The sequence below is a fragment of the Bos javanicus genome, chromosome 12 (assembly GCF_032452875.1).
Source record: "Bos javanicus breed banteng chromosome 12, ARS-OSU_banteng_1.0, whole genome shotgun sequence".
Taxonomy (NCBI): Eukaryota; Metazoa; Chordata; class Mammalia; order Artiodactyla; family Bovidae; genus Bos; species Bos javanicus.
This window is the reverse complement of record NC_083879.1, coordinates 938669-954024: the sequence shown is the minus strand read 5'-3', so window position 1 is coordinate 954024 and position 15356 is coordinate 938669. Positions and strand designations below refer to the sequence as shown.

At 40.4% G+C, this 15356-nt stretch overlaps 1 protein-coding gene across 1 annotated transcript; it reads left to right on the top strand.

The window, feature by feature from the left end:
- Nucleotides 1–744: 744 nt before the first annotated feature.
- On the top strand, nt 745–13935 carry LOC133258116 (elongation factor 1-alpha 1-like). Its single transcript, XM_061434410.1, has 2 exons — nt 745–784; nt 12265–13935. The coding sequence occupies exons 1-2, from the start codon at nt 745–747 to the stop codon at nt 13656–13658; spliced, it is 1434 nt and encodes a 477-aa protein (XP_061290394.1). The 3' UTR covers nt 13659–13935.
- The last annotated feature ends 1421 nt before the right edge of the window (nt 13936–15356 follow it).

Below are 15356 nucleotides of genomic sequence, written 5' to 3'. Positions count from 1 at the left end.
TACACTTATCCTTCTCTCTATCCAAAAACTACCTAAAAGTGAAGGGTAAAGGAATATACTTAAATTTAAAGGGCTTCATAGGTGGCTCAGTGGTTTGCCAATACAAGAGACATGGGTGGTGGATATCTGTGGAGAAGAAAATAGCAACACACCCCAGTATTCGTGTATGGAAAAATCCCATGGACAGAGGAGCTTGGAAGACTACAATGTATGGGGTCACAAGAATTGGACATGACAGTGACTAAACAACAAGAACAACAGCAACAAAAAGTAATATACATGTATATTGGAGAATAATGGGTTTCAGGCAAGATTATCACCTCATAAAAATTATATTTTCTTCTTAGAAGTTTTGCTTACATCTGATACTTTTGTTTGATTAAAAAGTTAAAAAGAATTTATAGATCATGTAGTTCTCAGCCTTGTCATTTCCTTCATTATACAAATGATGTGACTATGGCCAAATTAACAATTTTGTCAAGGTATTGAGAAGGTTAAGAAGTTAGTGGGACATTCCCAAGATTGTGGAGGAATAGGACGGGGAGACCACTTTCTCTCCTACAAATTCATCAAAAGATCATTTGAAAGTTGAGCAACTTCCACGAAACAACTTCTGAACTCTGGCAGAGGACACCAGGCATCCAGAAAGTCAGTAATCTCTTCAAAAGGAGGTAGGACAAAATACGAAAGGCAAAAATATAGACAAAAGATTTAGGGACCAAGACCTGTCCTGGGGAGGGAGTCATGAAGGAGAGGTTTCCACACAATAGAAACCCTCTTACAGGTATGTCTGTGGTGAGTTTTGGAATTTCAGAGGGCAACATAATCAGGAAGGGGAAAAAAAAAACACAAAACAACTAACTGTAGCTACAAATGGAGACAGAGAAGTGGCCAGACACTCATGTCCACCACCAGTGATTCGGGGCTAGGCAGGGAGGCATGGGCTACTTCATAGGTCCCTTAGGGTAAGGACAGGGCCTGAATGCCCTGAGGACAGTCTGAGGGAGCTAATGCGAGACAGCAACCCAATCCACGGGATCATCAGAGAGAGAGAAAGAGAGAGAGAGAGAAAAAAAAGAGACCTTTACCAGAAAAGGCTCTAATATTGCACGGTGAACTCTGGCACACTCACAGACCACAGGATTGAGAGAATACCAAAGGAGAGCAAGTTGGCTGTCATATAGTCATATAGGGCCCTCCCTCCACAGAGGCGGAAAAGCAGAGAGCCAGAGCCGGAAGGCAAGGGGCCGCTGGAATCTTGGCCTCAGAGACGGCATCTTCCACCAAACTGAGCAGGCTCCCAGTTGCTCACCACGTCTTCCTGGGATCCTGGACAGCTGATATCTGCCATAAGTATCACAGCCTGAGATCAGATCCCCAGAGGAGACACACAGCACACCTGGGACTGTGCTCTCATGGCATACCTGGGAAACTGAGCGGCTGGAACCAGGGAGGTGAATTAGATGCATGGCCCACATAGGACAGTGCACTCTCCAAGCTCCTGGTCACCTGAGCTTCTCAGACCTGGGAAGGGCAAAAAATGCACAGCCCATCCAGGTCTGTGCCCTTGTAGAGTACCCAAGAACCTGAGCTGTTTAGACCTGGGAAGTGCATGAAATGCAGGACTCACTTGGGACAGTACTCTTGCAGAGCAACTAAGAGCCTGAGCAGTGTAGACCCAGGAAGCACATGCCAGCTTGTGCTCTGACAAACCCAGTGTGGCCCATATACTGCAAGCACTCTCCACACATGCCAGTGATATTAGTTTGCATTGTCCCTCCTTCCCCACAACGCACTGAATGAGTGAGCCTAAATTAGTGATCACCTTTGCCTCCTTATGTAAGGCAGAAAGTAGACACTGAAGAGACTTGCAAACAGAGGAAGCCAAATAAGCAAATAAGAGGGAACTGCGCCAGAAGTTACAGGTGCAACAGATTAAAACCCTGCAGTTAATACTGACTGTGCATCTGAAGTGCACTTACAGAACTTGAGAACAAGCAAAAGCTGGAACAAGGGACTATCTGACACTGAACTGATCCCACACTGCCCACAACATCTCCAGAGAAATTCCTAGATATAATTTTACTATTTTAATTTTTTTAAATTTAGTTCTTTATTACTCCTTTAACTTTCACTTTTAGAGCCAACTACTACCTTTCAAAAAAAAGTCACTAAAAAAATTCCATATGTATATATTTACATATATATATGTTTGTGATTTATTTTGTTTTTCATTTTTTATAGTGTATTTTTGAGAATCTAACCTCTATGCTATGTTTTTAATCTTTGCTTTTTGGTATTTATTATTAATTTTACACCTCTAAGAATCTAATCTTCAGTATCCATTTTCATTTAGGGATTTGATTCAGTTCAGTTCAGTTCAGTCGTTCAATCTTGTCTGACTTTTTACTGGCTTGATTACTCTATCCCCTTTTGACTCTCCCTTTTCTCCTACTGGCCACCTCTATCTACCTCCTCCTCCTTCTCTTCTTTATATAACTTTGTGAATCTCTATGGGTGTCCCTCACTATGGAGAGTTGTTTCATCAATAACTTAGGGGTTTATATTCGATGCTGCATGGATGGAGAAGTCTTGGGGATACTGTAAGAGAAGGACCAAAACTCAGAGGCAGGAAGCTTAATTCCAAAACTTTAGAACATCAGAGAACTCCTGAATCCAGGGAACATTAAAAGACAATATCTCCCCCCGCCAAATTCTCCGTACCTACACTGAAACCAAGCTTCACCCAAGAGTCAAATTCCACCACACTAATTCTCCAGAAAAGCAAGAACACAAACCTGAGTATTGAAAGATGGGCTGCCCAAAGCCATGCCAAACCCATAGACACCCCAAAACTCACTACTGGATATTTCATTGCACTCCAGAGAGGTGAGATCCAGTTCCACCCACCAGAACAGAGGTGCAAACTCCCCCAATCAGGAAACCTTGACAAGTCACTGGTCGAACCCCACCCACAGGGAGCAGTCCACAATTAAGAAGAACCACGAACTTCCAGCCCGCAGAAAGGGCACCCCAAACACAGCAATCTAGACAAAATGAAAAGGCAGAGACATATCCAGCCGGTGAAGGAATGCCATAGAAACCTACCAAACCAAATGAAAGAGGAGGACATAAGGAGTCTACTTGAAAAAAGAATTCAGAATAATGATAGTGAAGATGATCCAAAATCTTGAAAACAAAACGGAGTTACAGAAAAATAGACTATAGACAGAGATTGGTAAAATGCAAGAAGTATTTTACAAAGACCTAGAAGAAATAAACTGTGGAAAATTCTGAAAGAGATGAGAATACCAGACCACCTGACCTGCCACTTGATAAACCTATATGCAGGTCAGGAAGCAACAGTTAGAACTGGACATGGAACAGACTGGTTCCAAATAGGAAAAGGAGTACGGCAAGGCTGTATATTTTCACCCTGCTTATTTAACTTATATGCAGAGTACATCATGAGAAATGTTGGGCAGGGAGAAGCACAAGCTGGAACCAAGACTGCGGGGAGAAATGTCAATAACCTTAGATATGCAGATGACACCACGCTTATGGCAGAAAGTGAAGAGGAAGTAAAAAGACTCTTGATGAAAGTGAAAGAGGAGAGTGAAAAGGTTTGCTTAAAGCTCAACATTCAGAAAACTAAGATCATGGCATCTGGTCCCATCACTTCATGGGAAATAGATGGGGAAACAGTGTCAGATTTTATTTTTGGGGGCTCCAAAATCACTGCAGATGGTGACCGCAGCCATGAAATTAAAAGACGCTTACTCCTTGGAAGGAAAGTTATGACCAACCTAGACAGCATATTCAAAAGCAGTGACATTACTTTGCCAACAAAGGTTAGTCTAGTCAAGGCTATGGTTTTTCCTGTGGTCATGTATGGATGTGAGAGTTGGACTGTGAAGAAGGCTGAGCACCGAAGAATTGATGTTTTTGAACTGTGGTGTTGAAGAAGACTCTTGGGAATCCCTTGGACTTCAAGGAGATCCAACCAGTCCACTCTAAAGGAGACCAACCCGGGGATTTCTTTGGAAGGAATGATGCTAAAGCTGAAACTCCAGTACTTTGGCCACCTCATGCAAAGAGTTGACTCATTGGAAAAGACTCTGATGCTGGGAGGTATTGGGGGCAGGAGGAGAAGGGGATGACAGAAGATGAGATGTCTGGATGGTATCACCGACTTGATGGATGTGAGTTTGAGTTAACTCCGGGAGTTAATGATGGACAGGGTGGCCTGGCGTGCTGCGATACATGGGGTCGCAAAGAGTTGGACATGACTGAGTGACTGAACTGAACTGAACTGAGAAAAAATAAAGACGAGTCAATCAATAATAAACAATGCAATAATTGAGATTAAAACCACTCTGGAGAGAGCCAACAGTAGAATAAGTGAGTCAGAAGAGAGGATGAGTGAGGTGGAAGATAGGTTGGTGCAAATAAATGAAGCAGAGACGAAAAAAGAAAACAGAAAAGAATTAAAAAAATATATATATGAGGACAACCTCAAAGACCTCTGGGACAATGTCTGATGCCCCAGCATTCGAGTCATGGCTGTCTTAGAAGAAAAAGACAAAAAGAAAGGGCATGAGAAAATACTGGAGGAGACAACAGTAGAAAATTTCCCTAAAATGGGGAAGGAAATAGCCACCCAAATTATATAAACCCAGAGAGTCCCAAACAGGATAAACCCAAGATGAAACACCCCAAGACACATATTAATCAAACTAACAAAGGTCAAACACAAAGAGCAAATATTAAAAGAAGCAAGAGAAAAGCAACAAATAACACACAAGGGGAGTCCAATAAGAATAACAGTTGATCTTTCAATAGAAACTCTTTAGGCCAGAAAGGAAGGGCAGGACATACTTAAAGTGATGAAAGAGAAAAACCTACAACCAAAATTACTCTACCCAGCAAGGATCTCATTCAGATATAAAGGAGAAATTAAAAGCTTTGCAGACAAGCAAAAGCTGAGAGAATTCAGCACCACCAAACCAGCTCTTCAAAAAATGCTAAAGTATCTTCTCTAGACAGGGAACATAAAAAAGGTTTATAAAAATGAACCCAGAACAACAAACTAAAAGGTAAGAGGATCATACTTATCAATAATTCAGTTGAGTTCAGTTCAGTTGCTCAGTTGTGTCCGTCTCTTTGTGACCCCATGAGCTGCAGCACGCCAGGCCCCCCTGTCCATCACCAACTCCTGGATCCTATCCAAACTCATGTCCATTGAGTTGGTGATGCCATCCAACCATCTCATCCTCAGTCATCCCGTTTTCCTCCTGCCCTCCATCTTTCCTAGCATCAGGGTCTTTTCAAATGAGTCAACTATTTGCAAAGTGGCCAAAGTATTGGAGTTTCAGCTTCAACATCAACATCAGCCCTTCCAATGAACACCCAGGACTGATCTCCTGTAGGATGGACTTGTTGGATCTCCTTGCAGTTCAGGGGACTCTCAAGATTCTTCTCCAACACCACAGTTCAAAAACATCAATTCCTCAGTGCTCAGCATTCTTTATAGTCCAACTCTCACATCCATACATGACTACTGGAAAAACCATAGCCTTAATTAGATGGGCCTTTGTTGGCAAAGTAATTTCTCTGCTTTTTAATATGGGATAAATCCAAGAAAAAGATATAACAATCATAAATACATATGCACCCAACATAGAAGCACCTTAATACATAAGGCAAATGCTAGCAAATAGAAAGAGGAAATTAAGAGTAGCAGAATAATAGTGTGGGACTTTAATACCCAACTCACACCTGTGGATAGATCAACCAAACAGAAAATTAGCAAGGAAACACAAACTTTAAATGATAGAATGGACTAGTTAGACCTAATTGATATCTATAGAGCATTTCACTCAAAAACAATGAATTTTATATTTTCCTCAAGTGTGCATGGAATATTCTCCAGGATAGATAACATCCTGGGTGATAAATCTAGCCTTGGTAAATTTTTAAAAAAATTAAAATCATTTCAAGCATCTTTTCCAATGACAATGTGGTAAGATTAAATGTCAACTACAGAAAAAAAAAAAAAAAAAACCTCTTAAAAATACAAACATGTGGAGGCTAAACAACATGCTTCTGAGTACCCAACAGCTCACAGAAGAAATCAAAAAGGAAATCAATATGCATAGAAAAAAATGACCACACAATAGCCCCAAATCTCTGGGATTCAGTAAAAGCAGTGTTAAAAGGAATGCTCATAGTAGTACAAGCCTACCTCAGGAAAAAAGAGAAACATCAAATAAACAACCTAACTTTACACCTAAAACAATCAGAAAAAGAAGAAAAGAAGAAGCCCAAAGTTAGTAGAAGGAAAGAAATCATAAAAATCAGAGCAGAAATAACTGAAAAAGAAACAAAGGAGACTATAGCAAAAATCAACAACATTAAAAACTTCTTCTTTGAGAAATAAATTAAATAGACAAACCGTTAGCCAGACTCATGAAGACAAAAAGGGAGAAGCATCAAATCAATAAAAAGAAATGAAAATGGAGAAGACACAACAGACAGCACAGAAATGCAAAGGATCATAAGAGACTACTATCAGCAACTATATGCCAATAAAATGGACAACTTGGAAGAAACGGACCAATTTTTAGAAAAGTTTAACCTTCCAAAACTGAACCAGGGAGAATTAGAAAATCTTAACAAAACCCATATAAAGCATGGAAATTGAAACTGCAATCAATAATCTTCCAGCAAACAAAAGCCCAGGACCAGGTGGATTCACAGGTGAATTCTACCAAAAATTTAGAGAAGAGCTAACACCTATCCTACTCAAACTGTTTCAGAAAATTGCAGAGGAAGATAAACTCCCAAACTTATTCTATGAGGCCACCATCACCCTAATACCAAAACCAGACAAAGATACTACACAAAAGAAAACTACAGGCCAATATCACTGATGAAAAGCAAAGTGAAGTCGCTCAGTCATGTCAAGCTCTTTGCGACTCCATGGACAGTAGCCTACCAGGTTCTTCCACCCATGGGATTTTCCAGGCAAGGGTACTGGAATGGGTTGCCATTTCCTTATCCAATCAATAATGAACATAGATGCAAAAATCCTCAACAGAAATTCTAGCAAACAGAATCCAACAATATATTAAAACGATCATCATGACCAAGTGGCCTTTATCTAAGGGATGCAGGGATTCTTCAATATTCACAAATCAATCAATGTGATACACAATATTAAAAAGTTGAAAGATAAAAACCATATGATTATCTTAATAGATGCAATGAAAGTCTTTGACCAAATTCAGCACTCATTTATGACAACAACTCTCCAGAGAACAGGCATAGAAGGAACATATTTCAACATAATAAAAGCCATATATGACAAATCCACAGCAAACATTACCTTCAATGGCAAAAATAAAAGGGATCCAGATTGGAAAAGAAGTAAGACTCTTACTGTATACAGATGACATGATCTTCTATATAGAAAACCCTAAAGACACCATCAGAAAATTACTAGAGCTAATCAATGTATACTGTTAATACTGTTCATGGGGTTCTCCAGGCAAGAATACTGAAGTGGTTTACCATTCCCTTCTCCAGTGGACCATATTCTGTCAGACCTCTCCACCATGACGGGTCCATCTTGGATGGCCCACATGGCATGGCTTAGTTTCATTGAGTTAGACAATGCTGTGGTCTGTGTGGTCAGACTGGCTAGTTTTCTGTGATTATGGTTTCAGTGTTTCTGCCTTCTGATGCCCTTTCGCAGCACCTACCATCTTACTTGGGTTTCTCTTACCTTGGACATGGGATATCTCTTCATGGCTGCTCCAGCAAAGCACAGTCACTGCTTCTTACCTTGGACGAGGTTGCCCCTCCTGACCTTGAACGTGGAAAAGCTCCTCTCGGTCCTCCTGCACCTGTGCAGCCACCACTACATGGATGTGGGATTGCTCCTCTTGGCCGCGACCCCTGACCTTGGACGTGGGGTAGCTCCTCTCAGCTGCCACCCCTGACATCAGGCATGGGATAGCTCCTCTCAGCTGCTGCCCCTGACCTCGGATGTGTGGTAGCTCCCCTTGGCCTCTCCTGTGCCTTCACAGCCTGGCACTCTCGGTTGCCACCCCTGACCTTGGACGTGAGGTAGCTCCTCTCGGCCGTGCTTCCTGTGCAGTCTGTTGCAGCTGCCGTGCTTCCAATATGCTACTGGAGATCAGTGGAGAAATAACTCCAGAAAGAATGAAGGGATGGAGCCAAAGCAAAAACAACACCCAGTCGTGGATGTGACTGGTGATAAAGCACGGTCTGATGCTGTAAAGAGCAATATTGCATAGGAACCTGGAATGTCAGGTCCATGAATCAAGGCAAATTGGAAGTCGTCAAACAGGAGATGGCAAGAGTGAACGTTGAAATTTTAGGAATCAGTGAACTAAAATGGACTGGGATGGGTAAATTTAACTCAGATGACCATTATATCTACTACCGCGGGCAGGAATCCCTCAGAAGAAATGAAGTAGCCATCATGGTCAACAAAAGAGTCCGAAATGCAGTACTTGGATGCAATCTCAAAAACGACAGAATGATCTCTGTTCATTTCCAAGGCAAACCATTCAATATCACGGTAATCAAAGCCTCTGCACCAACCAGTAACACTGAAGAAGCTGAATTTGAACTGTTCTATGAAGACCTCTACGACCTTTTAGAACTAACACCCCAAAAGATGTCCTTTTCATTATAGGGAACTGGAATGCAAAAGTAGGAAGTCAAGAAACACCTGGAGTAACAGGCAAATTTGGCCTTGTGGTACGGAATGAAGCAGGGCAAAGGCTAATGGAGTTTTGCCAAGAGAATGCACTGGTCATAGCAAACACCCTCTTCCAACAACACAAGAGAAGACTACACATGGACATCACCAGATGGTCAACACCGAAATCAGATTGATGATATTTTTGCAGCCAAAGATGGAGAAGCTCTATACAGTCAGCAAAAACAAGACTGGGAGCTAATTGTGGCTCAGATCATGAACTCCTTATTGCCTAATTCAGACTTAAGCTTAAGAAAGTAGGGAAAACCAGTAGACCATTCAGGTATGACCTACAGCAAATCCCTTATGATTATACAGTGGAAGTCAGAAATAGATTTAAGGGACTAGATCTGATAGACAGAGTACCTGATGAACTATAGATGGAGGCTCATGACATTGTACAGGAGACAGGGATCAAGACCATCCCCAAGGAAAAGAAATGCAAAAAAGCAAAATGGCTGTCTGGGGAGGCCTTACAAATAGCTGTGAAAAGCAGAGAAGTGAAAAGCAAAGGAGAAAAGGAAAGATAGAAGCATCTGAATTCAGAGTTCCAAAGAATAAGAAGGAGAAATAAGAAAGCCTTCCTCAGTGATCAATGCAAAGAAATAGAGGAAAACAACAGAATGGAAAAGACTAGACATCACTTCAAAAATTAGAAATACCAAGGGAACATTTCATGCAAAGATGGGCTCAATAAAGGACAGAAATGGTATGGATCTAACAGAAGCAGAAGATATTAAGAAGAGATGGCAAGAATACACAGAAGAACTGTACAAAAAAGATCTTCACAACCAAGATAATCATGATGGTGTGATCACTGACCTAGAGCCAGACATCCTGGAATGTGAAGTCAAGTGGGCCTTAGAAAGCATCACTACGAACAAAGCTAGTGGAGGTGATGGAATTCCAGTTGAGCTATTTCAAATCCTGAAAGATGATGCTGTGAAAGTGCTGCACTCGATATGCCAGCAAATTTGGAAAACTCAGCACTGGCCACAGGCCTGGAAAAGTTCAGTTTTCATTCCAATCCCAAAGAAAGGCAATGCCAAAGAGTGCTCAAACTACTGCACAACTGCACTCATCTCACATGCTATTAAAGTAATGCTCAAAATTCTCCAAGCCAGGCTTCAGCAATACGTGACTGTGAACTTCCAGATGTTCAAGCTGGTTTTAGAAAAGGCAAAAGAACCAGAGATCAAATTGTCAACATTTACAGGATCATTGAAAAAGCAAGAAATTTCCAGAAAAACATCTATTTCTGCTTTATTGACTATGCCAAAGCCTTTGACTCTGTGGATCACGATAAACTGTGGGAAATTCTGAAAGATGGGAATACCAGACCACCTGATCTGTCTCATGTGAAACCTATATGCAGGTCAGGAAGCAACAGTTAGAACTTGACATGGAACAAAGACTGGTTCCAAATAGGAAAAGGAGTACGTTAAGGCTGTAGATTGTCACCCTTCTTATTTAACTTATATCCAGAGTACATCATATGAAAGACTGGGCTGGAAGAAGCAGAAGCTGGAATCAAGATTGCCTGGAGAAATATTGATAACCTCAAATATTCAGATGACCTACCCTTATGGCTCAAAATGAACAGGAATTAAAAAGCTTCTTGATGAAAGTGAAAGAGGAGAGTGAAAAAGTTGGCTTAAAGCTCAACATTTAGGAAACTAAGATCATGGCATCTGGTCCCATCACTTCATGGGAAATAGATGGGGAAACAGTGGCTGACTTTATTTTTCTGGGCTCCAAAATCACTGCAGATGGTGATTGTAGCCATGAAATTAAAAGACTCTTACTCCTTGGAAGGAAAGTTATGACCAACCTAGATAGCATATTCAAAAGCAGACACATTACTTTGCCAACAAGTTCTGTCTAGTCAAGGCTATGGTTTTCCCAGTGGTCATGTATGGATGTGAGAGTTGGACTGTGAAGAAAGCTGAGCACTGAGGAATTGATGCTTTTGAATTGTGGTGTTGGAGAAGACTCTTGAGAGCCTCTTGGACTGCAAGGAGATCCAACCAGTCCATCCTAAAGGATATCAGTCCTGGGTGTTCATTGGTAGGACTGATGCTGAGGCTGAAACTCCAATATTTTGGCTAACTCATGTGAAGAGTTGACTCATTGGAAAAGACCCTGATGCTTAGAGGAATTGGAGGCAGGAGGAGAAGGGGACGATAGAGGATGAGATGGCTGGATAGCATCACCAACTCAATGGACATGAGTTTGGGTAAACTCCAGATGTTGGTGATGGACAGGGAGGCCTGGCACCCTGTGATTCATGGGATTGCACAGAGTCAGACACGACTGAGCCACTGAACTGAACTGAATTGAATCAATGTATATAATAAAGATGCAGGATATAAAATTAATACCCAGAAATCCCTTGTATTCTTATACACTAAAATTTTGAAAACAGAAGTAGTAATTAAGGAAACAATCCCCTCCACCATTACAATGAAAATAATAAAATACTTAGGAATAAATTTACCTTAAGGAACAAAATACCTACATAAAGAAAATGATAAAACAATGATGAAAGAAATAAAAAGTGACACAAATAGACAGAAATATACCATGTTTGTGGATTAAAAGAATGAATATAGTGAAAATGAGTATATAACCCAAAATAATCTATAGATTCAGTGCCATCCCTATCAATTACCATTATTTTTCACAGAACTAGAACAAACCATATCACAATTTGTATGGAAACACAAAAAAGCCTTGAATAGCCAAAGCAGTCTTGAGCAAGAAAAACTGAACTGGAGGAATCAACCTTCCTGACTTCAGACTATACTACAAATCTACAGTTATCAATACAGTATGGTACTGACACAAACAGAGAAATATAGATCAATGGAACATGCTAGAACACTTTGTAACATCATACACAAAAAAACTAAAAATGAATTAAAGATCTAAATGTAAGACTAGAAAATGAAATGAAACTCCTTGAGGAAGATATAGGCAGAATATTCTCAGAAATAAATCACAGTAAGATCCTCTATGACCCACCTCCCAGAGTAATGGAAATAAAAAACAAAAATAAATAAATGGGACTTATTTAAACTTAAAAGCTTTTTCACAATGAAGGAAAGTATAAGCAAGATTAAAAGGCACCCTTTAGAATGGGAGAAAATAATGTTAAAAAAAAAAAAAAGACTTAATTTCCAAAGTATAAAAGCATCTCATGCAGCTCAATACCAGAAAAATAAACCCAGTCAAAATAATGGGCCAAAGATCTAACAGGCATTTCTCCAAGGAAGACATTAAGATAGATAATAAACACATAAAAAGATGCTCAACATCACTCATCATCAGAGAAATGAAAAATCAAAACCACTATGAGGTACCATCTCGTGCCAGTCAGAATGGCTGCCATCAAAAAAATCTACAAACAGCTTTTTTCGCAACAGGTTTGCCGCCAGGACACAGGTGTCGTGAAAACCACTGTTAAACCTAAGCCAAATTGGGAAAGGAGAAGACCCACATCAACATCGTTGTCATTGGGCACGTAGATTCAGGGAAGTCTACCACGACTGGCCATCTGATCTACAAATATGGCGGGATCGACAAGAGAACAATTGAAAAGTTCGAGAAGGAGGCTGCCGAGATGGGGAAGGGCTCCTTCAAATATGCCTGGGTCTTGGACAAACTTAAAGCTGAACATGAGCGTGGTATCACCATTGATATCTCCCTGTGGAAATTTGAGACCAGCAAGTACTATGTTATCGTCATTGATGCCCCAGGACACAGAGACTTCATCAAAAACATGATTACAGGCACATCCCAGGCTGACTGTGCTGTCCTGATTGTTGCTGCTGGTGTTGGTGAATTTGAAGCCGGTATCTCCAAGAACGGGCAGACCCGTGAGCATGCCCTTCTGGCTTACACCCTGGGTGTGAAACAACTAATTGTTGGCGTTAACAAAATGGATTCCACTGAGCCACCCTATAGCCAGAAGAGATACGAAGAAATTGTTAAGGAAGTCAGCACCTACATTAAGAAAATTGGCTACAACCCTGACACAGTAGCATTTGTGCCAATTTCTGGCTGGAATGGTGACAACACGCTGGAGCCAAGTGCTAATATGCCATGGTTCAAGGGATGGAAAGTCACCCGTAAAGACAGCAATGCCAGTGGAACCACCCTGCTTGAAGCTCTGGATTGCATTCTGCCACCAACTCGCCCAACTGACAAACCCTTGCGTTTTCCTCTCCAGGATGTCTATAAAATTGGTGGTATTGGTACTGTCCCTGTGGGTCGTGTGGAGACTGGTGTTCTCAAACCTGGCATGGTGGTCACCTTTGCTCCAGTCAATGTAACAACTGAAGTGAAGTCTGTAGAAATGCACCATGAAGCACTGAGTGAAGCCCTTCCTGGGGACAATGTGGGCTTCAATGTCAAGAATGTGTCTGTCAAAGATGTCCGTCGTGGCAATGTGGCTGGTGACAGCAAAAATGATTCACCCATGGAAGCTGCTGGCTTCACAGCTCGGGTGATTATTTTGAACCATCCAGGCCAAATCAGTGCTGGATATGCACCTGTGCTGGATTGTCACACAGCTCACATTGCTTGCAAGTTTGCTGAGCTGAAGGAGAAGATTGATCGTCGTTCTGGGAAAAAGCTGGAAGATGGCCCTAAATTCTTGAAATCCGGTGACACTGCCATTGTTGATATGGTTCCTGGCAAGCCCATGTATGTCGAGAGCTTCTCTGATTATCCTCCCCTGGGCCGTTTTGCTGTGCGTGACATGAGACAGACAGTCGCTGTGGGTGTCATCAAAGCAGTGGACAAGAAGGCAGCTGGAGCTGGCAAGGTCACCAAGTCTGCCCAGAAAGCTCAGAAGGCTAAATGAATATTATCCCCAATACCTGCCACCCCAGTCTTAATCAGTGGTGGAAGAATGGTCTCAGAACTGTTCGTCTCAATTGGCCACTTAAGTTTAATAGTAAAAGACTGGTTAATGATAACAATGTATCATAAAACCTTCAGAAGGAAAGGAGAATGTTTTTGTGGACCATGTTTTGTGTGTGGCAGTTTAAGTTATTAGTTTTTAAAATCAGTACTTTTTAATGAAAACAACTTGACCAAAAATCTGTCACAGAATTTGAGACCCATTAAAAAAAGTTTAATGAGAAGAAAAAAAAATCTACAAACAATAAATGCTGGAGAGGGTGTGGAGAAAAGGTAACCCTCTTACACTATTGGTAGGAATACAAACTAGTACAGCCACTATGGAGAACAGTGTGAAGATTCCTTAAAAACTTGGAAATAGAACTTCCATACGACCCAACAATCCCACTGCTGGGCATACACACTAAGGAAACCAGAATTGAAAGAGACACATGTACACCAATGTTCATTGCAGCACTGTTTACAGTAGCTAGGATATAGAAGCAACCTAGTTGTCCATTGGTACACAAAAGAATAAGGAATTGTGGTATATATAAACAATGAAGTATTACTCAGCTTATATAAAAATGAATGCATTTGTGTTAGTTCTAATTAGGTGGATGAAACTGGTGCCTATTATACAAAGTAAGCCAGAAAGAGAAACATCAATGTAGTATATTGACACATATATATGGGATTTAGAAAGACCATATTTACAACCTTATAAATGACAGCAAAAGAGACATAGATGTAAAGAACAAATTTTGGACTCTGTGGGAGAAAGTGAGGGTGGGATGATTTGAGAAAATAGCACTGAAACATGTGTATTACCATATGTAAAATAGATGACCAGTTCAATTCATGAAGTATGGTACTCAAAGCTGGTGCTCTGGGACAACCCAGAGGGATCGAGGGGGAAGGGATGTGGGAGGGGTTTCAGGATGGGGGAAAACATGTACACCATGGCTGATTTATGTCAATGTATGGCAAAAACCATCACAATATTGTAAAGTATTTATCCTCCAATTAAAATTAATTAATTAATTATATAAAAAAAAGAAGTTAAACAGATTTGGGGATTTCTAGATTAACTTCCTATGAACATATCTATATTTCCTTATAATACTAATGATTCATATTTTAAATAATTAAGTTTTACTAGTGAACTATAAAAATATTTTAAAGTCCACTTACAGAGATATAATTCTGTATTTTGATCATATATAAAATCACACACTTTTGAAAGTGAAAGGAATCTTGGTATCATATAGATTTTAATCCAGCCCTTGTGTCTATTTGAAATCTGATTCTAAATTGAGTGAATCAGTATTGTGAAATGTTTAAGGAAATTCAGTTATTTTTCTCCTAATTATATATATATATATTTGGAGTGAAACATCAAGTATGTAAAGGATCCATATTTATTTTTCACCTTCTATCCCCTCTTTCCTTTCTTGGGATATTAATCTTTATGCTAGCAGCTCCATCAGGGAATTTTTCAGATGAAAGAAGAGGTATTGGAATTTAGAGAAGTCCAATTTTATTTGTTAATAAGAAAGAGGTTGAAAGTAATGGTTAAAATTGGATTTTTAAACTAACAGTGTATATAATTTATTCCATCATGCCGGTTTCCCATTTGCCTTCTCTTTATTGCAGGTAA